General features: G+C 45.1%; 2 protein-coding genes across 4 annotated transcripts in view; one reads left to right on the top strand and one right to left on the bottom strand.

Annotated features, from left to right (window-relative positions):
* Positions 1-23: 23 nt before the first annotated feature.
* ATG4A (autophagy related 4A cysteine peptidase) lies at positions 24-11,474 on the top strand. 3 transcript variants are annotated; one of them, XM_062006660.1, is made up of 13 exons: positions 24-137; positions 1,600-1,710; positions 2,554-2,625; positions 3,333-3,431; positions 4,595-4,696; positions 5,216-5,288; positions 6,424-6,503; positions 7,308-7,495; positions 7,615-7,693; positions 8,566-8,711; positions 9,276-9,332; positions 10,180-10,291; positions 10,589-11,474. In XM_062006660.1, exons 1-13 carry the CDS (start codon positions 128-130, stop codon positions 10,651-10,653), a joined length of 1,194 nt encoding a protein of 397 aa, XP_061862644.1. In that variant the 5' UTR covers positions 24-127; the 3' UTR covers positions 10,654-11,474. The 3 variants fall into 3 exon arrangements, with proteins under 3 accessions (XP_061862644.1, XP_061862645.1, XP_061862646.1); XM_062006661.1 differs by lacking the exons at positions 10,180-10,291; positions 10,589-11,474 and adding an exon at positions 9,775-10,156; XM_062006662.1 differs by lacking the exons at positions 9,276-9,332; positions 10,180-10,291.
* A 958-nt stretch (positions 11,475-12,432) lies between these two features.
* COL4A6 (collagen type IV alpha 6 chain) overlaps positions 12,433-23,152 on the bottom strand; it is a 119,599-nt gene continuing 108,879 nt past the window's right edge. The window contains exons 36-46 of the mRNA XM_062006404.1: positions 22,678-22,785; positions 22,185-22,256; positions 21,407-21,532; positions 20,974-21,090; positions 20,002-20,163; positions 18,955-19,053; positions 18,535-18,681; positions 17,254-17,370; positions 16,311-16,502; positions 15,810-16,096; positions 12,433-15,121 (exon numbers count right to left, since the gene is read on the bottom strand). Of these exons, the coding sequence (XP_061862388.1) occupies positions 14,861-15,121; positions 15,810-16,096; positions 16,311-16,502; positions 17,254-17,370; positions 18,535-18,681; positions 18,955-19,053; positions 20,002-20,163; positions 20,974-21,090; positions 21,407-21,532; positions 22,185-22,256; positions 22,678-22,785 (1,688 nt within the window). The 3' untranslated portion in view covers positions 12,433-14,860. The remainder of the gene's footprint in view (positions 15,122-15,809; positions 16,097-16,310; positions 16,503-17,253; positions 17,371-18,534; positions 18,682-18,954; positions 19,054-20,001; positions 20,164-20,973; positions 21,091-21,406; positions 21,533-22,184; positions 22,257-22,677; positions 22,786-23,152) is intronic.

Here is a 23,152-nt window from a genome sequence, read left to right as displayed (position 1 = left end):
TCGTAGTCCGTCGTGCGGGCGGCGGCGCGCTGTGGGCGGGCGGCGGGGCTACAACTCCCAGGAAGCCCCGCGCCGCGGCCGTGTTGTGCCTCCGTGTCGGGGCGAGGAGGATGGTGACAGCGGGAGGATGGAGTCGGGTGAGGGGCAGCGGCGGAGCGAGGCCGCGGAGGGCGAGCGGGGCGATGCTGGCGGCGCAGGGCCGAGGACGCGGCGGCGGGCCGGCAGCGGGGCCGCGCCGCGGCGGGTGGTGGCCGCGGGCTGGGGGTCGAGGCGGGGCGCAGGGGAGGTCGCTGCTGTCCGCCGGGAGGGGCTCTCGGGCCGGGAGGGACGGGGCTCCGCGGCCGCTCCCGGTGGCGGGGGGCAGAGGGGCGGCCTGGGGCCGGTGTGAGCCCCGGGCGGCGGGAGAGGCCGCTGCGGCTCTGCGCGGCGGCTGGGCAGGGCAGGGATGGGATGGGAAGGAGACCCCAGGGGCTGTCTCCCGGGCCATCTGAGAGCGCATGTGGCAGCGGGTGAGCGACAGGGACGCGGCCGCCGAGGGGGAGACGCAGTTCCCTCCGGCGCGGTTTCGAGGAGTGAGAGTGGTCAGCCCCAAAGCCTGGGGATTTACCCTGTGAGTGTAACGAGGGGTGAGAAGGCAAAGCACAGTGTAAGAGGTTCTTTTGCTCCGTAGACGCTGTTGAGAAAGTTTACCACGCTCCTCGGCAGCTGCAGAGAAGGTGCATCCGCAGCGCCTTTGGTGGCGCTGGCCTGGGGTCGCTCCTGGTTGCTATAAGGGATATTTTTATGCGAAATGTTTGTGTGTGTGTGTGTGCACATACCCAGTGATAATTCATTCTTTTTACTGGATATATGCACTTACTTGAGGAGCAAAATACGAGTCTGTTTACTTTCGCTTTCAACCCAGGATATTTTTCAGCAGGGTATTCCTCACACCCATTAGCTAAAAGAAATGATTTTACGTTGCTTTTACACTTGAAGGCCTGTTTCTTTCTTCCCAAAAGCCCTGCTGTAATGATCTAAAAAAAATGATTGAACTGCCTTCTTGCAGTATTAATCATCACTTGTTATTTTACACTGAATAGATCTAGTGTTGGATAATAAGACTGTTTTGTTTTAAGTGTTTCAAATCTCCAGTTAGGAAAGTAAAGCCCAGTCTTGCTAACACTTCTCACATGCTTCCCATTAAGCACAAGGCTGTAATTGCTCTGAGTAGCAGTTATTTGTACATTTAAGATGGAGCATGGGCACATATGCTGTGATGCCTAAATTGGGCTTTTTTTCCTTTCCTCGTTTCCTGACTGAAATCTTCCTCTCGCCACAGTCATTCTGAACTTTGCTGCTGGCTTTGGTCAGACTGTTTCTCATCAAGGTGTCAGCCATGTTATTCTCTTAGCACTTGCTGAGGATTAAAACAGAAACCAGCTAAGACATTGGGTATTTCAGTGACAGAACAGCTTGTTAAAGGAGAAGACTGAATGCAGCGGGCAGCACCGGTCAGCAGACCCAAAGACAAGCCGCAGCTCGTTCAGGCTGAGCTCAAAGTTGTGCATAAGAGAATAAAGGGACAAAGGAGTTTGAATTGTGTATGTTCCTGTTCAGTTTTATCTAGGTATGAAAACCAGATCACTATTTTGTCTGACTACTTAGAAGAATTTCCAGAAACTGATGAGCCTGTGTGGATTCTTGGGAGGCAACACCACCTAAACACAGGTATCGTTCCAGTGAAAACGATCTGTAGAGCGTTCCCTGATTCACAGGCAGCTGCAGCTCCTGCTTCCCTTATATTCTCTAAGTGTCTCGAGAGAAGTTTCTTTTTCTCCATCAAGAAGAATCTGACCATAAGCAGCAGCGTGTGCCCTACAGTGAATCCAGAAGTTTACCATAATTTGCCAAGAGATTGTAGTTGTAGCAAAGGCTAGTCGGGTATGAGGCTGGTGCTTGACACTTCAGTAGCAAACATTCTAAGTGACAGGCAAGGGTGGCACATACAGCCACTGATGGGCTGAAGGATCCTTTGAAGAGGCCAGTCAGTCTGAGCCACAGCTCGGAGAAAATGCCACAAATAAGGTACTTAAGCATTCTTCAGAGCCTTTGGGAGATTCTGTAGGTGCATGTGTCGAGGTGGGAGAAAAGATGAATGTTATTTATCACTTTTTCTTAAAATGACTTTGAGTGGTTTGAGATAATGCACAATCCCATCTTGGTTTGCTTGTAGAAATTTTCACTTTTGCTAACTTGCTTTACCAGTTCTCTCCTGAGGACTGGTTCTCCAGAGTTGTTTCGTTCAAGCTGAGCATAGTAATTCCAAACACCTTGTAAGACTTCATTGGCTAATAATTATTTCATCCTTAAGAAGTAAAGTTTAATTAGCAGCCTGTGAAAGCTCCCTGTGTTTAAACAGCTACAAGTGTTTTAAGTGTTAAGGGTCTGCTATGTAGAATCTGTCAGGAGCCTTCCATGCAATCTGTGTATGGATTATACAGGGAAAAATAGATCTTTTTCAGTTGTAAAAGCCTATTTTAATATCTTTTTTTCCTTTTGAAAATATTCCAGATAAATCTAAGTTATTGTTGGATATAAGTGCTCGTCTCTGGTTTACATATAGAAGGAAGTTTTCGCCTATTGGTGAGTATGCAGCAGATCAGCTGCCTTGTTATAAGGGATTAGTGATGATATCATGGGCTGAAAAAGGTTTTTTACAGCATTAAAACATTTTGAGCATTAATAAAATATTTAAGGAGTGTTTGCTTGTACCTGCATTTAGTCAGGTCTCCATGTCTGTAGAGCAAGCAGTAAAGTTAGACCTGCAGTATGGAAAGAAAAGGTCTCGCTCAGTGCCCTTTATCCACAGGACAGTTGTTAGAGATTTTAGCTCTGAAGTTCATTTTCTCTGTGGTGCTGCATTCAGAGTCACAGGGCAGTTTAGGATGAAAAACGCCCTTAAGATCAGCGCTGCCATGGCCACCACTAACCCATGTACCTCAGTGCCACAGCTACATGGCTTTGGAATCCCTCCAGGGACGGGGACTCCACCACTGCCTGAGGCAGCTTGTGCCAGGGCTTTGACAGCCCTTTTGGGGAAGAAAATGTTCCTAATCCCCAATCTAAACCTCCCCTGGCACAACTTGTGGTTCTTTCCTCTTGTTCTGTCACTTGTTACTTGGGAGAAGAGACTGACCTTGCCATAACCACCCTTCAGGGAGTTGCAGAGAGCGAGAAGGTCTGCCTCCTTTTCTCCAGGCTGAGCACCCCCAGTTCCCTCAGCCACTCCTCGTCAGACTTGTGCTCCAGACCCTTCCCCAGCAACTGACTGTAATGGGCTTTTTTAAAAGGGGGCACGGGTCCGTCGTCTGATGCTGGCTGGGGCTGTATGCTGCGCTGTGGGCAGATGATGCTGGCACAAGCACTGATCTGCAGACACTTAGGAAGAGGTGAGTGCTGTTGCTGAGTGAATTTCTGTTTGGAGACTGTTTAGTTTTCGTTGTAGTTTTCCATGAAAGCACAAAACCTAAGTTTACTAATGAAACTTTCTTTGATGCCTTGATAGAAGTTACTGGTGAATTATTCTTGTCTGACACTGCAAAATCAGCCTTAGGCAAAGAAATAGAAGGAGAACAAATAGGGAATCCTATTGTCATTATTTTAGAAATATTTTTGAGGAATACCTGGGTTGAGGCCAAAGGAAAACCTGCAGCCATGGGTCTGAGTCCTTACCTCTCTCTTCATTGCTTACATGGCCACCAAACGCTGGCACGTGGTGACCGCGTGAGCAGTGCCATAGCGATAGGCAGCACACAAAGCTCTTCATGGGCACTCACTCTTCACCAGCCTCAGGTCCAAACCCCACAGCAGAACCCAGGAGTACAGCTCTTAAGGCTGTACCAGCACGCCTCATGTCTTACAGCCCAGGATGGTGGGTAAGTGCCACAGCTCTGGTGTGTAGCTGCCCCACCAGTGACATTATAGTTAAGCCCGTCATTACATCTTGTGCTGCTGTGCTTTCCAGGGCAGCACTCTTTGTGCAGTTATTTGCTTTAATAATGGAATCCACAGAAGGATTTATCCACTTTTATAACTGAAAGAGCAGACCAAAAAACTAATTACTACAAATGTACTTGTAGTGTGCAGCCACTTCACAGTGTCAGCCCTATGGGTGTGCTTCCCTGTCGGTAAACGGGAGTAACTCCCTTAAGGTAGACACAAGAGCATATGTTGCAAAGGTGTGGCCAGCACCACGTTTGGGCTTTGTTTTATGGATCTTACATCATTATCTTACAAATCTGAACAAGATGGAAACAGAGTGCATCGTTTTAAACCTTCTTGGCAGCTGGCATACAGCGCTAGGTATCGCTTCCCAGCAGCAATCCCTCAGAATGTCATTGCAGTTGACATTTTTATTCTGTATTCCCAATGTAGCCAGTGATAACAAAGGACAGCTTCATACTAAATGACAAGCTGTGAGTTCTGGCAACTCTAAACAAAATGTAAATATTAGAGATGAGTTGTCCATTAGTCTCTTAAGGTCTCACTGTGTGGCCTTCTACCGTCCAGAACTTTGATCGAGATGATTGGTTTACTTTGTTTTTCCTGTAAGACTGGCAATGGCAGAAACACAAAGAGCAACCAGAGGAGTATCACAGAATCTTACGGTGTTTTCTAGACAGAAAGGATTGCTGTTATTCCATCCACCAAATGGGTAAGAACACATATCAACTTTCTTTTTCCCCTCACTGAAATCCTACTGTGTGGAAATGTTCTAATTTGAAATATGCTTGCTCAATGTTTTTTAAAGGTTGTTATGAAGACAATGTATATGTTTGTGTGTAAATAAAGATGCATGCAAATGAGTATGAAGTATAATTATTTAGAAATGTTCTCCACTAAGACTAAAGTAAATCTGTATACTACAGTCTAGCTCTTGACAAAGTAGCCTTGGGTACCAGAGTCAGTAGTATTCAAACAGACAGTCACAAGGCTCCATTGCTGTAATTTGTAATAAAGGGCAGTAATAGTCGAAATTCTTACCACAGTTTGGAAACTGTTTGTAAAGGAACTCACAGCCATTAAGATCTGAAAAGAGTGTAAATTGAGAAAATGGCCGTTGCAAAATCCAGTTTGCAATTGCTCTAGTGTATGACATAATATTTGTAGGTCATGCTATTTGACATATCATAGTGTGATCAGACTCTCTGTATGTTTTCCCTGATAAAAACAGCACAGATGGGTGTTGGCGAAGGGAAATCGATTGGAGAATGGTTTGGACCAAATACAGTTGCTCAAGTACTGAAGTAAGTCAAATCACATGGTCTTATGCAGCATGTACTCCCCTGGGGCAGCTGAGCTCAGCAACCAGGAAAAGGCCCAAGACATGGATTTAAAGGCTGATCTCCCCCTCTCAGAGTCAGGAGGGTATGTGCCACATGGCTGTGTGGACTGTGATGCTTGAGCCTGGTGGGCAGGTGCTAACCTGGAAATGGGGAAGTTCTAAATTTCAACATACTGAGGGCTTGGGGAAGACCTGCAAGACAGGCTGTCTTGCTATGCCATCTCCATGCCCTCACCAATGGAGATATCTCCAATCACTGGAGATATGTGGTCCTCCTTGCCACAGAGCGGCACAGCTTTGACAGGTCCAGCATGCCACCGTGCAGGTGAGAGTGAAGCTACCCAGGCCACTGAGGTAACCCAACTGCAATTCCTCCCTGAGCTGCTGTATAAAACCTGGGCAGTTCCTCCTAGTCTAGAAGCCACACCTTCTGGGAGTTGACTTTGCTCTGTTTCTGAGGGATGGGTGGAGGTGCCACATCTCAAGTGGAAGCCAGACTGCAGGTTGTGAGGACTCAGCAGCAGCTCTTTGCAGCCCTGGGGGAGAGAGAGAGAGAGGGGAGCTAAAGCATGCTCTGGCCTCCAGCTCCTTTCACTGGCAAATTCTTTGTGTCAGGGTGCTCACATACAAGTTTTTCTGGCTTAATTTAGACAGCTGACGCTGCCTGTGCAGCTTGAGAGTGTAGTTCCCCAGTTTCAGATTTCACATAGGTGGACAGAAAGCTGTGTGCTGTAATGGCTCCCTCCTAACTGCTGAGTGCCAAAAGTCTTTAGCTGTTTAACACCCTGAGTCTGCTGTCCACACATGCACAGAAATAGTTCCACTGAATTTAGTGGAACTTCTTAAGCAAAAAGTAAGTGCAAAACTGGCACAGGAATGTTCTGCCCTAGATAGTGGCAGGCACATGGGCAGGAGGTTGTTAAGTGCAACAAAATGTACTAAACCTTTAATTAGTTATCCTTTTATTGTGTGGAGACTTAAAAAAGCCAACAAGTAAGTTTTTCCAAAGAAACGATTGTTTTGTGTTAAGTTCTGGTGTGAATGAGAAGCTGCTGGGGTGCTCCTAATCAGTTCGTGTTCATGACTGTGTTTTCCAGGAAGCTGGCTTTATTTGATGAGTGGAATTCATTAGCTGTTTATGTGTCTATGGACAATACAGTGGTCATTGAAGACATCAGTAAGTGAAATATTAGTTCTCTGGGTACAGCATGTGATTTGACTTCACTTTTCCTGAATGTATCCTAATATGAGCAAGGTATTTTGGGGCCATCCTTACTTCTTCCCAGGGTAAGAGAAGGAATAAAGGAGAGGCAGAAAGGGTATCCAAACCTAAAGCTGGCACAGGACAAAGTAGCCTTTTTGGTGGCCACCTTAACTTACATACTGTGCAGTCTGAGAGAAGATGGGAGTTTGGTCTGTGCTATCTGAACTCCTACCCCAGAAATTAAGTTGCAGTATGTAGAACTGGAGAGTTTGCCTGAGAGACCTGCTTTTGTCAGGCAAAAGAGAAACCAGGGGCAGATCCTAGAGAAACACGTGGCCAGGCTTAATTCTCAGTTGTAAGGAGGGTATTGGGGCATGGCCTAGTTCTGATTTAGTCCCCACTTCTGCTTAATTTATGTTCACATCACTGGAAGTGAGGAGTTCCCTGCAGAGCTTCTACTGCCACCATCTCTGCCATTCCCTTTCCCTGACATCTTATGGTAAAGTTTGATAGTATTCATCATGCCAGTAGTAAACGTAACTTCCATCTTCGATTTTCATCCCTCCCTCATTTGCCTCGTGTCTCACTGACGTGCCAGCACACGGTCTGTTATAGTTACCTCTACTAAATAGTTCTGATTTCCACACCCTGGAAACAAACTGTCTTAAAACAGGAGTTCTTTAAGGATGTCTGGCAATGCAGCTTAATTCAGCACGGAGAGGCAGGTCCGTGCTGCATCCTTTGTGCATCCAGTGATTTCTGTCTTTATTCCCACAGAGAAAATGTGCTGGTGCCCTGCCCCGAGCAGCAGCGCGGCCCACGGCAGTGCCCCCCTGCACAGGAGCGCTCTGGGCTGCGCCAGGAGCGCAGCAGGGTCCTGCCCAGGCTGGAAGCCCCTCCTGCTCATTATACCTCTGCGCTTAGGGATAAACCACATCAACCCAGTCTATATCGATGCATTTAAAGTAAGAGTGGGGCTTTTTATTCAGTGAATTGTTTGTTACTGTGAAATAAGTTCAGGTATCTGTTATGTCAATAAACAAATCGGCCTCAACTTCCCTTTTTTTCCCCTTTGAACTCCTAGGAATGCTTTAAGATGCCACAGTCTTTGGGAGCATTAGGAGGGAAACCAAATAATGCCTATTATTTCATAGGATTTTTAGGTAAGGAAAAAAAAAAAGCTTTTTCTAAATGTGCAGATGGTCTAAACAGAAAAGGGGGGTTTTGGAAGAGGAAACACATGATTTAAGCACGAGAATAGAGAAGACAACATGAAGCACCTCAAATAGTTGAACAGTATGATATCCTTACAGGAACAGAAGAGTAGCAGCAAAGGTTGATGTAAAAATACTGATGAGCAGTAACAGTGCACTAAGAAGAGTTGATAGCATTGGACAAGTGACAAATGTCACCACTGCTAAGATTCTTTCCCCTAATCATGAATACTTCCTGAGGAAGGGTGTCATGGTTTATTCTTTTACTTCCCTGTTTTATTGAATTATTTTCTCCTATTTCAAGCTTTTCCTGATAGCAGTGTCTCTTTCACTTCCTTCCATGACTTCATTAATTAAAGCACTAGCTAATACCAGAACCAGTCTTTCACTTTTCACCCCAGTTTGATCCATAATTTTATGGATTTTTTTTCTTCTTCCTTTTGTAAAAACTGAACTGTTGGAGTCAGACTTGCTCCAATGTCTGAACAAACTCCTGAAGGGTTACAGAGGACATTTGTAGTCCCCTGTACCTTTTGGTCTGTGGAATGTTTGGGATTAAAATGGCTGAGATTAAAAAAAACCCCGTACTGGACGTGTCTGTGACAAGGTAAAACAAACCAAGCAACCAATCTGCAGTAACAGCTCACAGCAGAAAATGACACTAAATCCCCTGTGGGAAACTCTTGTATCCAACTTTCCCATTCTCCTACAGACTCCCTAGCTAGAAAGTCTAGATACGTCCCTGATGTACAAATGTGGATGGAATGGGTGCTTATTAAAGTCTCTGGCTTGTTATCAACATACAGATTTTACCCCCACAGGCAATGAGCTGATCTATTTGGACCCTCACACCACTCAAAGTTTCGTAGATTCGGAAGAAAATGGCACAGTTGATGACCAGAGCTTCCACTGCCAGCAGGCCCCACACAGAATGAAGATCATGAATTTGGACCCTTCAGTAGCTTTAGTAGGTGTTCAGAAATAATAGATGTGTGTACTTTATTTCAAAGCAATACCTCTGGGTACTGATATGAGCAGTAATTCATTTCCTTGAGCAGAAGCAAGATCACGGGGCAGTCTTCTACCATCCAACACGTGGCAGTTAATATATAAACTGCATAAGAGATGTTAATCATGGGCCAAGCAGGGAAGTGACTGTATCCTGAGAAGCCAATGTATTTTCTTTACTGAGCAGGATTTAGCTTTGGCAAGAAGTATTTTGAAGGTCAAAGCGAGGATCTGAATTGTGTTTCCCTATTTCATTCTCTCACTACCACCTACGCGTGGTCGCTCTGAACGAACCTTTAACTGGAATCACTCAGAAGTCACCCAGTCTGTGCTACAAGAATACTGTGGTGGTTGAACTTAAATCCAAGCCTCTGCCAGTGTCCTTGAGTTGGGTTATGGGTGATTGTTGCACAAGACACACATTTCTAGTGCTTTAAACGGTGCCTAAAGATCCCACAGCATCCTCTGCTCATGGACATACTGTTAGTATCTAATAGTACTGCTGTATGTCTTTTTTCCTCAGGGCTTCTTTTGCAAAGAAGAATGTGATTTTGATAACTGGTGTAGTCTTGTACAAAAGGTAATAATACTGTCTTGATCTGCCCTGTATGAAATTGTGTCTACTTTTTTTCTTACTGTAAAGAAGAAGAAATTGTCATTGCACATGTCCCTCACATCTGTCTCTGCGTGGGACTTAAATGAGCCATAGAGAATGTAGCAGGGTGAGCCAGTAGCATTGAGCTGCTGCCACCTGGAAAACCAGTATAAATGTAGACCCCTAAAGTTTTTCTTTCTTTAGCACTACTGTGTTACTGGCTGAAACTTAGGCGTTTGCTGAGAAATAAATGGTAAAAGTTAAGTTTTAAACACCACATGTAGCAGTTTGTTTATTTGCTTCCTGATCCTTTTTTGTATTATGACGTGTTCTAATTATGGCTGTTAGTCCCTGACACCACAAAAGTGCTGAATCCCTCCAGCTCCTGCTCAGCTGCAGGTCACTCAAAAGGTGATTCCTGCTACAGGGAGAAGACTTCAGGACAGTCTGCATGCTGTTGGTATGCTGAGCCACAGGAGTATGAATGTGAAGCAACACCAACCTCTAAAGGCATTTATTAAAGAAACAAAGGCTAGAGAAAGCAGTTTGTGAATAACATATACAGCACATGATGTAGCTTACCTGAACAAAGAGGAGTGGAATTTGGCTTCAGTAACAACTTGTTTCTCCTTATCAAAACCTGTCTTTCAAAGTCTGTTAGGTATTTTGGAGCTGATAGGTCTGTCTTTTGTTCCTGTTGATCAATAGAAAACTTGAAGCCTTTACTTTTCAATAAACAGATGTAATAAAAACTGTGCTTAGGTAAGCAAATGTCTTTTGTGTTTGAAGGTGCTCTTGAGGCATCTTTTAAAATGAAACATTCTGTCCTCAGGAGATTCTAAAGCAACAGAGTCTACGGATGTTTGAGCTGGTGCAGAAGCATCCACCACACTGGCCTCCTTTCATACCTCCAACGAAGCCAGAGGTGACAACCACAGGCGCAGGTACCGGCTGCAAGCGCTGTTGCTCAGAGTAACAGCCCCAAGAGGAGTAACTGTGCTGTCCTCCGTGTCCAGCAACCACCTGGTCATTAAATGCCTGATCCTTACAGAATGTCAGTAGTTACCCAAACAGGCCAGGTACACTTGTCAGCATAGACAGACATTAGGGGTTGTTTTAATCTTACAAACTATTTTGAAGGACACGTTCCAGAAGAGTGGTTTGGTTTCCTGTTTTAAGTAAACAAAACCGGGGATGCCTTTAGATTCTAAATGGTTTCTTTTCTTTTTTTTTCCCCCCAGAACTCATTGAATCTACTGACAAGCTCTTTGAAATGGAAGAAGAATTTGAAATCCTGAGTGTATGAAGGAAACTCTGGTGACCTGAGTGTTGAACATATTGCTAATGTTATTGCATTGACTTAAACAGCCATGTTAGCCCCAAAGTGCCTGAAATTACAGATAACAGAGCACAAAAAGCCAGTAGCATCCGAATCTCCAACAATGACAGTTCCTTCTGTCAAAGAGCTTCCCCAGATGAAAGGGCGGTGAAGGATCCTGTAAGAAGACCCTTAAAGGGAGAGTGTCTTTCCTGAAGACAAATGGACCTTTGAGATTAAGGCAAAAATACGTACATCGATGGGCTGTGTGTTTGGAGAAAGGGATAAGAAGAAACGGATATTTCTTGCTCTCATATAATGCAATAGTTTAGTTCTTAGGGCAAAACAGTCTTCAGTTAAGGAGGATGTTTACTTCTGTTCCCTCCTGTGGGCTGCATCGTAGAAAAAATACATTGTCTTGTTTAAAAGATCGACTGGATCAGAAGAAAATTGTTTCCTTGTTAAATATTTTAACATGTATTTGAGCAACCACACTTTATTACAAAGATGTTTCTGTAAAAGGAACTATGTCTAATGTCTACATTTTGCAATAGCCTTCCTGTTCCTGGGAAACCTCAAGAGGAGCAGGAGACTCAAATAGCTGATACAGATCACAACCACTGTTATAGTTATGAGATATTTCACCTTGACCTTAAAATTGAAATCATTAGAGCAAAGGCTGACTTTTCTTTCAGAGCTAAAATGAGTCAAAGGTCGTTTAACTGTACCTTATTTATTTTAAAAAAGATTTACACACGTTTCTCTGTTACAGCACTTTATCTGTGCATCTAATAAATTTCTTAAGCTTTTCATAGGTTGTATGCTGCTATATTTTGTTAATTTGTGTGAACTAAATAAATATAAATATAAACCAGGTTCTCTTAAAAGTTAATATATAGCCATACACACATTTCTTAATTGTTGTTTTTTGACTTACTGCCTTTTGAAATCTCTTGGTAGAAGTGCCTTCATTCCAGAGCTTTATCTGAACAGCCCACGTGGTTTTCTTTCTGAGGCACAGTATCTCTCTAGCAGCCATAAGAAAACCAGCTGGGAGTGATGAAAGGCCAATCTTTTAAGCCATTCTGCAGCTCCTTTTTACAATCAGCCACTGCCTGTTCTGGTTGTTTTGTTGTGGCAGTGTAGCAGACACAAGTCGCACTGATTCATCTTCACCAATAAATGACAATGTAGAGAAACACTGGATGCTGTCTGCTCTCGCTTGCACTTCTTGATCACACTTCTAGTCTGAGAGAACAAGTCTTCTGAGGGCCCTGGAGGTGTTAAGTCTAGAGACAAGGAATCTGATGGGAGACATGATCACTCTCTGCAACTCCCTGACAGGAGGCTGTAGTGAGGTGGGGGTCGGTGTCTTCTCCCAAATAACTGAGTGACAGGATAAGAGGAAACAGCCTCAAGCTCCACCAGGGGAGGTTTAGATTGGAGAGCAGGAGGGATTTCTTCATTGAGAGGGCTGTTGGACACTGGCCCAGGCTGCCCAGTGAGGTGGAGGAGTCCCCATCCCTGGAGATCCTGCAAAGCCGTGTAGCTGAGGTGCTGAGGGCCACGGGTTAGGGGTGGGCTTGGCAGGGTGAGGGGAGGGGTTGAACTGTGAGCTTAAAGGTCTTTTCCAACAGAAACAATTCTGTGATCAGGGCCAGTGTGATTTCCAAGAAAATATTTGACCAGATCAGATTTCATCTCATTTACCTTCAGTGTTTATTAACCACTGTTTGGAAACTATACATTTAGAAATATACCATTTTCTTCCCCTCTCCATGGATTAGCTGCATGGTTTTTTAAAAACAAAGCACTAAAGTCATACATGAACTTACTGTTCACATAACACCACTTATAGCCCTCTCCTCCTCACAGACACGAGAGTGAAGCCCTTGCTCTGAAACTCTCAGGCTGGAGCAGTGACTGATAAAAAAAAGAGGCATCCAAGTTAAAAAATGAGAATGAATGGGTGGAGTACAGCACACTTTTTCCTCATGTCACTTTTAGCTTTCATGTAAACACTCTTCAGAGAGGAGGTCTTGGCCCTGCAGAGCTCTTGGAGAGGTGCTCGTGGTGGGGGTAAGCAGACGTGTGACAAGGGGGCTGGTGATGGGGATCCCCCATTGCCTGACAGCAGGGGCCAGTGTGGGGAAAGGTCCTGGTGATGTGGGGGAAGTTTGGGCATGGGTGGCAGTGGAGTGAGGCTACTGCAACAACACTTCCCTAAAGACAGTGGTGCTCAAAATGCATAAGGCTTGGATCCTGGGAAGAAATAATCGTATGCACGTGTTTCCATGTTCAAAAATAAACACAAGTCCCTGCAGACACAATACCCAATCGACACCTCTTTTTATAGCACCATTGGAGACCTCTGGCTGAAAAGTTTACTGCAGTTTGCCAGTTACTGACACAAGTTTTCAAAAAGCAGTGAGTTTCACTGCCTGCACACAGCATTTCAAAGCTGCGTTTGCAGAAGCCGAGCTGTAAATACTACGGGATCTGTCTGTGCTGGCACAGCCAAGAAGTAGATGGGATATTCTGCACAAAAGGATTGCCACTCAGGAGCATTAAAATGCCTTAAAGCTATTTGCAAAGTAGATCCAGAACAGCTGCAAGTCTCTCACAATAAGTTAAATGAAAGACTAAATAGTTTTTCACAAATTCTCTGCTCATTTCCAGTGTGGTTCTGCTCTGGAACGTGCAGAGCTCTCTGACTCCAATCGAGTAGGACAATATTATATTATGCATGTGAATAATCATTACAGGTAAAAATGTTATCTGCTTAAGAGTGGTCTTAAGTACTTTGCTGGACAGAGCCTGGTAAAGAAATAACACTTTCAAATCTCAGTCTTGCATTAATAGTAATTTTCTTCACAATTTTGTCTTAAAGATTTTTAAGCCAAGGTGATGTTGTATTTGCAAGGCACTTCTTTCACATATGCTGGAATGCCAATATATATGGATATCATCTGCGTCACTCAAGAGAGGTTGGCAATAACTTTAGCCCAACTAAATTAATCCATTATATATATTAGCATACCTTTTTCATGGCTTTCCCTCCATATATCCAAGGATAATACAATGACTGACACTTCTCTTTAATTGTGCCCTGAAGGAAAGTGTGACTAGTTAACACTGTATGCACTAGAAATACAATCTTTTAGACTACCAGAAATAAAGCCCAGAGGAAGAGGCGTATAACACATCATGCCTGTAGAAGTAAGCAATGGACATCCCATACTGCTTACTTCTGCTTCTGCCTAAGTTTGTGTGCTACCTAGTAAAGCCTCTACTTTTCAAATACACACAGCTTGAATAACTGTAAAACAAGTGTATCAAGGCTACCTCAGAAAGGAAACGTATGGTAATAGCAGTGAAATGTCTCTGGTGGTTACACATCACTTGACTGCAAGAAGATGAGCCTGAAAGACCGTGAAGTAGACATTTTATATCTGGAATATATCTCAATGGAATATATCTCAACGGAAAGGTAAAAGAAACACTAGAGGTGGTTTGGGTTTATCTTCACATTACAAATTGCATTTTTCACTGGGGTAGCTCTTTAAAGTCAACCATGGGTGAGAGTCTGGACTAGCACTGGTTACCTGTCACTGCAGGAATGAACGTCCAATCTGATGAGCAAAGCAAAACAAATCAATCTTTGAATCTTCCTAAGGAAGCCAGTTACCAAGCAGTAATGCTTAGTGTTTCTAAGCCACCTACAATACACTGATAAATTCTAGCTAGGTCTGTATTTCATAGGAGAATGCATCTTCGTTCCCTCACACCAGACCAAATACTGTTTGCACAGAGGCTGATGAGGCATAGCTTTGGCAAAGTCTCTCTCTGGGTGATGAGCAGCACTTGGCCTGGACAGAGCAGTGTCCTAATGGGAGACATTGGCTGCTATTTGGTCTGAGTAAGGAACCTGCAGAGACTTTCTGAGGTAGCCATAAACGAAGGGGAAAAAAAATCCCATTGAAGTAAAAGCATAGCACCATGTTCCATAAAAAAAGAGGTTTCAGAGCACTGGTCTTTCCCTCCCCTGTGCGTGGTCACTCTCCTGGACTTGAGAATCAATTTCTGCAGAAGTCTGTCTTATTCACCCATCAACCACATCCAAACCAGGTTTACGAACTTATCCTTCTTCACATCAGTGAGGTCTAGTCTTAGGTAACAAAGACTGTTGGTGTCACTACAAGTTCTTCATGCACACCTGGCAGCGGCTGACCCTTGTTCGGAGCTGCCCTGCTTTCAGCGTTTCGGAGGGAGGAGCACTGACAAACTGCTGCGACTGCTCCACTGTCGTCAGCCAGAAGCTGTATTTGTTTGCAAAGTAATGGCAGGTTCCCCGAGCCCCGTTGCACTCAATGAAGGGAGTGGCACGGAAATCCTCCAGGCAGGAACCGGGTGAGACGAGGGACTGGCCTCCGCCTTCTGCACCGGCCGCAGTGTGCTGAAATGGAGAACCGGAGGTTAACAGGGGAGTCCTCCAGTGACACCACTAGAAGGAGTAAAACAGGCAAGCAAAATTATCCCCTGGATATATGTATGTTTTTTGAGTCAGGGCTAGAGGTGAAGAAGCAAAGGAATGTACTTGAGCTGAATATACAGGCCTGGTATCACAGAAAATCATCCTTTCCACTTGCAAGCTGGGAAAATTTTGAAACAATCTCACACTCATGAGGTGCTGAGGGACACAGTTTATTGGTGGGTTTGGCAGTGTGAGGTCAGTGGTTGGACTGAATGACCTTAAAGAACTTTTGCAACCAAACAGTTCTATGACTCCATGAGCTTCTAGGAGAGTGTAATGGAAAATGTTCTACTTCTTGCACTGAGAGAGGGTTAAGGCAATGCTGTCTTAGCTTAATTACTGCTTCTACGTTTTAAAGGTTTGAAGAAGAAGGAGTATCTGTGGCAATACAGAACTACTGCATCACTGTTAGTACTGAGCTTGAGCAGTACAGGCCAGTGAAACACTCAGTCAGCAGCAGGCAAGCTGATAGAAGAAGAAATGCACAAGGGCAAGAAGCTACAGGGCTCTAGTTTCCTGTAAGCAACTCACAGAATACAGTCTCAGTCCTCTGATCAAAGAGAAGGCAATCTAGAAATGTTTAAAGCCGCCTCAGCAGTTGTGTCCTTACCATAAGGAAGGAGTATCCTATCCATAGGCTGCGCCAACCAAGGGGACACTGTGGGATGGTGATGTCCTGGCTGTGCACAGCCACGGCCTGGGAAGGCGCCTCACACACGGAGCAGCGGCTGATGTACTGCGGGATCTGAAGGCTGTCCACTGGCATCATGGGGATGGGAGCAGTGGTGGACAGCCAGTAGGACTTGTCGTTGCGGCTGGCATAGTAGCACACCTCATTGATGTTGCAGTAGATGAAAGGCATGGTGCTGAAACGAGGCAAGCACGAGCCGGCGAAGCCTGGAAGCATGGGAGATATGGTCATACTGAGCACCCGCCCCACGCTCCAATGCACACACAGTGGGTACAAGTGGCAGAGGATGGCACAAGGGACACTGCTCCCAGGACAGAATCTGCCCAAGCAGACTCCCACCACCTCAGCCACAACCGCTGAAGATTGCTCATTCCAAATGGGATTTGGGCTTTTATGCCTGAGAGAATTCCATCAACTCACCAAGGTCCTGGTTGTGTGACTTTTCCTGCCCCTCCACATACAATAAGCTGTAGCCGTCCCAGAGCTTATTCATTCCTATGGGACAGGGTGGGATCTGGTCTGACTGACTGTGCTTCACCAAAGTGTACCCAACGCCCACGCTGCGACCAGGCATTCCCGGCAAACCAAGAGCGCCTGGCTTTCCAGCAACCCCTGGAAGACAGAAAAGGAGTCACTGATTCACAGTGCACACATCAGCTGGCTCTAGACCAGATTGTGGATATGTGTATATTGTGTAGATGTCAGCCTTGCACAATGAGGAGCCCGAGTCTTAATGGCTGTTATATGCATAACTAGATTTATCAGCTCCAAAAGCCATTATTTCACAGTAGCATCCGTTTCCTACCTCATTTAATTTTCCTTATTTGCCCAACAACTCTGGAGCCAATGTGTTAGCACATAGTTCACTGTACAATAATTCTGAGGATCTCAAAGTGCCAACCTTACCCTAAACAATTAATTTTGCTGCAGTGTTCCTCATGATGATTTTCCTTTGACACGGAAAGGCCAGAAGTTGTACAGCAAGGGAATCCAAACCTTCTCTCTCTGACTGTGCCTTTTCTCTACTATCAAAACCCTAAGAGTGAAATAACTGCGAATACCATTTCACTCTTAGATTTTCAAGATGACACCCACATTCACACTTCTGAACAAAAGCTGTTCAGAATTGTACCTAGGGGAACACCATCAGTGACAGACAACAATGACATGTGACATAATCTTCCTTACTGAAGATTAAGTTTACTTCATTGCAGATGCAAGACACAAGACCATGTACATATCTTGGTCTTCCTAAGGTAACCAGGTGTTGTGGAGGGCCTCTCCAGAAGGCGTAAGCAAAGTACTCATCAGAACTCTACTGATGGCTTCTTTCTGATCTGCGCTCCTCAAATCATAAAATTACCTTCAAATCCTTGTGGTCCTGGGGCACCTGAAGGTCCTGGATCCCCAGCTATGCCAGGTGGTCCAGGTAAACCATCACGCCCTTTCAAACCAGATCTTCCTGGCAAACCTTTGGCACCTGAAAATAACATACAATTATGACTGTAATTATTTCCTCATATTAATGCCTTCACCCCTGCAGTCATATTCCAGGACAGAAGTACACTGTCAGCAGCCCTGCTGAGAGCTTGCTCTTCAACAGCTGTGGTTACAAACAACTAACTCCATATGGGGATTCTGCACAATTTCTGTTAAAGGATCAAGAGGTGCAGCTGAACGTTAGACAAGGCTGAAAATGCAGCACTGGGATCTGAGATATGCTACAGATTTTAGTTTGAAGCCACATTGAACCTAAGACTCAGGTTTGAGTTTGATGGCTGTGGGTCTTGAAAGATTCCTGCCACCGTGAAAACAAGAATCCTCTGGTATAATGATGCAGCTGTTGTATGCTGAAGAAAGTTGAGCTACCTTGCTGAAATTTTGCTTGAGACTTAAGTCACTTCTTTAGCCTGATTTCAGCCCTTTTTCAAACCAGAAAAATTGATGTTCAGCCTTCATACTACGCAAAACTAGAGCCACTGACATGAACTGGTGCAGGACTCACCAAAGCTGCTTTGGCAAACAGTATAAATTGATGAGCAAAAGCAGACATACAGAAGGGAAAAGCCTGAGAAAGTTAGAAAGACATGATTCACCATAAACTAACACCATGATAAGAAACCTCAGCTCACTGGAATTCAAACCACTTGTTAGTAAAGGCCTTGATACCAAGATTTGGGGTCCCAGCAGTAATATCCTCAGAGGCCCTCATTTTGTGGCCAAAATTACCCAACAAATTAGTCGGGTTCTGGGGATAGATTGGCAGTTGCACACTCAAAACCACAATGGCACAGGCTGAAGTTCCCAGCACCTCTGCAGTTACAATGTTTCATCAACAATTCAAATAATTCTCAGTGGTGAATCATGAGCACTACACCTCCTAGTGCCAAAGATGGTTATCAGATCAGCTACATCACAGGCTGCTGCAACTAATTCTGGAAACCAAATTGAAGGCCACTTGTGCATGAATAGAATGTATCCAACACATTCTAATAATAACAAAGCATCATATTTGTATGCATCTTGCTGGAATTATTTCCTTCAGCAGAAAAAGCTGTAGAGCCTTCCTATTGCATTTGAGAAAGCAGTGGTGTTCTTCCAGAAGGCCAGCATTGCATTGCAGTGAGCTGAGTGTACTTGTTACCTGGTTTTCCAGCTGGGCCCTGGAATCCAAGCTCTCCATCGAAGCCGGGGACACCATCGATTCCTGGCAGGCCCGGTAAGCCCGCAGGGGCTGTGATTTCTTCTGGCTGTGGGGTTATACCTGGAGCCCCTTGTTGCCCAGGGAGACCTGCACATGGTGCACATGACAGTGTAAGCACCCCCCAAAAAACCTCACAGGCTTGATGCTAATACTGACACAAAGGAGAAGTTCTGTTAAATTAAGAGTGCCTTAGTACGTCAGCACTGGGAATCTTTGTAAGAAGTGGTATGTCAAGCTCTTTCTAATTTATTTCAATATCTTAAAAAGTAAGAGTCACCCAAATAAGCCCATTAAGGGAGCTCTGGCATCTCCCCCAGCCCAAACCATGTGCCATGAAGTACAGCTTTTCAAAGCACTCACCTCGACGGCCCATTTCACCTTTCAGCCCGGGGTACCCAGGATCCCCCGGAGGCCCATCTTTACCTGGCATGCCCATAAGGCCAGGCTCACCTCTCACACCTGCAAAGACACACAGCTAAAGTCCTCAGGGGCTAAGTGTAGGGTCCTGTTCTGACTCACAGCTGGGGCACTGAGAAACACACTGATGGCAGCAATGGGAACAGCATTTTAGCTCTGAGATGAAGGGGACCCTGACCCTTAAGGAACTCTGTGCCCATTGGAGTCCAGAATGGCTGCAGGGACTTGAGATGAGAATTTCCACTGCTACACAATTCCAGTTTATTGAAAGCCTTTGTCCCCTTCCTTGGACAATACAGGGGAAGTGTTTGGGGAATACATGTCTTTTCTATTTGGAATGTCTCTATGCACAGTACAGAGGGTAGGAGATCTGACAGCCTTCAAAACCAGCATGTAGTTCTTCACCTGGCAATGGCTCTCCATCCTTTCCTGGCTTTTGAGCAGTGTAGTTTCTTTGAAACCTTGCTATGGGAGTTCTTATTTGCAACTCCCTTCTAGTCTCCTTTAAAAGAGACCAAAAAGAGCAACCTGCTTCCTGTCTTAGCCCAGAACAAGATCTCTTAACTCCTACAACCCTCTTAGCCTCTGTGGAGATGTAAATCCACCACACTATGCCTCTGAACATACATGACAGGTGGGATGAAACAGCATCTCCAGATTTTGCTTAGACAGCATATGCAAGTGGGTAACTGTAGTTGACAAGCACAGCACCATTGCACATGGACACCACCTACTCAGAAAAGAAAACAAAGGAAAGAGAAAAAAAATCACTAGGAACACAGTAAAGAGCACCTGGATGTGGCTTCACTTTGCTGCTTTTGAAGTCAGTAGGTAAAACCTGCATCGGCCAAAAGGGAAGACTCAGACAACAGACTCAGCTGTGCTTACATCTGAATGAGGATTCATTTCACACTAACCACGTGACAGTCATTCATCCTGTTGAGATGACAGCTGCCTAACCACACCAAGACCCTCTCAAGGTGAGATTACCTTTGAATCCAGATGCTCCAGGGAGTCCAATTGGACCAGTGGGTCCCACGTCACCCTTAATGCCTCGCAAGCCAAGAACACCAGGGAAACCTGGATTGCCTGTGTCACCTTGGTCAGAAGCTGGGCCAGGGGGCCCTTGTGGTCCTGGAGGACCTGGAAGACCTAGAGACAATAGGAGTAATTAGCACAATCTGCTTCTAGAGCAATGCAAATGCTGGGCTACCCTCAGCATGTCTCTCTAGAGCACTGCCATTGTTTGCATGTCTGTATTTTCAGGGCTATTTTCCTCCTGAAGGATGAGAACCAGACACCACCCACTTGGGTCTTATAAACTTCTAAATCCTTTTAAACACAGTAATTTAGCTTCAAATCCTGAGCCTAAGCACACTTGGTAGCTAGCCTGGTGATTCAGACACTCCCCAGCAGAATGGGAGCAGTGGCTTCAAATCCTTGGCTGAGGAAAGGCTCAGTCTCTGACAAGGCTGTGAGGTATTGAATGGGAATCAATGTCGTGACAAAGCTTTCACATTGTATGTGCTGTAAACCCAATGCCAAGGGCCTCTAAGCAGTAATGAAGTTTTGCTGCCTCCCAGCTCCCACAGGATACTTCTTTACATGGGGTCCATGCTTACAGCTGTGGAAACCACACTGCAAAATGGAGTTGCTGTCCAGAATTTAGATACACTTCACTGGACTGAAATACCTACCTTAGGGCCTGGGTCTGTGTTAGTACCACAAAAGGTGGAATGAACATGGTCTTGAGAGTGTTAACAACAGCCTAAAACCAATCAGGATCAATCACATGAGGACAAAACAGATCTCCTCACTCTCAGTCCTTGCTCTAAACCCCAGATAATGAAAGTGACACCACTCATCCAAGTCACTTCCCATCAGCGCTCTTCAAAGGAAGCACGTAAAAAGAAACAAATCTCCTTGGCTAGTCCTCTCCCCTTAAGAGGCCTCTCTTCATACCTGAACTCCCATCAGTTCCTGGATGGCCAGCATCCCCAGGTCTCCCACGTATATCAGAAGGAAGAGAAGCTCCAGGTGTTCCTGGCAAGCCAGGCAGTCCCACAGGACCAGGAGGACCTAGGATAAGAAACCCAAAGTGAGAGAGTACTCAAAACTCTTCAGTGATCTTCACAAACGTGGACAGAAGTAGTAGCTGAGAAATGTTTATACTGAGAAGAACAAAGAGACATTTCTCTACATGAGGGGGAAAATTACACTTTCTGTTCAGGACACTGTAAGAACTGTGTAACCAACTGTTTCTCAACTATATAGCCAGGCCATTTACCTGTCAGACTGCCAACCGGCCCTGTGGCTTCAGGAGTTCTGCTGACCACACAACCCATTCACCTGAGCTGCAATACATCGTGCTGGGCTTCCAGAACAGAATATTTACCCACGTCTCCTGATGAGCCTTTTGGCCCAGGGAATCCTGGAGCTCCTCTACTCAAGCCTGGAGAACCTTCTTCACCCTTTGGACCTGGGAGACCTGCAGGGCCATTCAGTCCAGCTTCACTCAGACCTAATTAAACAGGGTTAACAAAGATAAGAGAGCCTATTCAAATTGCCCAATAGCAGTTATTAGACAAACTGAGCTGTAATAAAAATTTGGCCATTTACTAATCTCTCTCCTAGTTTCAGTAGAGAAACAGGAAGAGATTTGGTGGCTCATGTGCTACTCTGGTTGGGCAGAGTGAATTTAAACAATCTGCAAGACACTGTGAGAGAAGTGTATGACTTTTCTGGTCTTCCCACAAGCTCTTGCACAAGGCTGTGAACGTAGCAGTCCTGTGACAGGATTTGCCTGCCAGCCTCAGCCTGTAAAGAGGATACAACACAAACTCAAGCTTCTAGTCTTTAAATGATCTAGAGGGCTTCATGCTCCAACATGGAGAGAGCAGACTGCACAGGATGCTGAAGAAGACATCTGAGGCACCAGTGGTGCAGGTCAGAGGCTCTCATGAAGAGCTGCAGTGAGATGTTCAGCGTGTTATTCTGGGAAATAACAAGCAGCCCTCTCAGGAAAATTGTGGAGGATTTATATGCTGTAAATCATTACCTGCCAATAAAGAATGTTTGAAATATGGGTATCTTTTGAGCTGTACACATGAAGACTGTCCATTTTCATGTATAAAATGTCTGACATTTTTTAAGTGCTATGACCTCTCCTTTACCTGGTGTTCCAGGAGATCCTTTTGTGCCTGGCAAGCCATTCAGACCATTTAAACCTGGAAATCCATGAAACCCTGAAGAGACATTTGGAACACATAAGTGAGCAAATAAGCAAATAATCTAGTTAGGTGTATGAGATGTCTCAGAGAGACAACAACATGTATGAGAAACCTGACGCACAGGTGGACACAGTATCTAAAGTCTTCCTTAGCACAGTCCCCCCTTCATAGAAACTCTTCTCACTGCTCTCACTAGTTTTACTCTCAGTGAACACCCATCAGTGATCCAGAACAAGTGAGAGCCTCTCCCTTTCCAGCCACTCCTCTGCTCATTTCTAGCAGCTGGTTCCTGCACTAACATTGCCAAGAAACAAGCTGATTTCCCACGCATAGCTGGCCCACACATTAGAGTGCTGTCTGCCTGCTGGGATATACTTGGCTGAAACAATGGCTTTCTGAACCAATTTCTTCCCCCATGTGCAGACTCCAGATATACCTTTAGGTCCTGCTGTTCCACGAGCTCCGGGGAATCCGACAGGTCCTGGCTGCCCCGGAGGTCCCGGTGGCCCAGGGACTCCTCTGAGCCCAGCATTTCCAGGGATTCCTCAAAAACAAACACAAAAATTCCTGCACTACACATCCAGGCTGGAACAGCTCACAGCTCCATCTTACAGCATCTGTTCCTGCACTGAACTGATAAGAGAGGTGAATAAATTACTACTTAGATAAAGCAAAACCAGATCCAAACCTCTCCTCACTGCCACTGCTGGCAAGTTCACATACTGAATAACTAATTAAGCTGTTTTACAAATAAAGTATTCCTACAACAACTTTCACTGTTCTCCCATATTTAATCTTGATAGTAATTTGAGAATCTACCTGCTAGTTACACCACTATCCAAAGAGACTTGCAGCCATCCTTCTGGGTAGGTTTGGCTCTAGAGAAGGAATGGACAGAAGTGGTGCAATGG

Source organism: Colius striatus, chromosome 13, assembly GCF_028858725.1.
Source record: "Colius striatus isolate bColStr4 chromosome 13, bColStr4.1.hap1, whole genome shotgun sequence".
NCBI lineage: Eukaryota > Metazoa > Chordata > Aves > Coliiformes > Coliidae > Colius > Colius striatus.
Note: the sequence above shows the minus strand (reverse complement) of the source record. Positions and strands in the feature narration are given on the sequence as shown.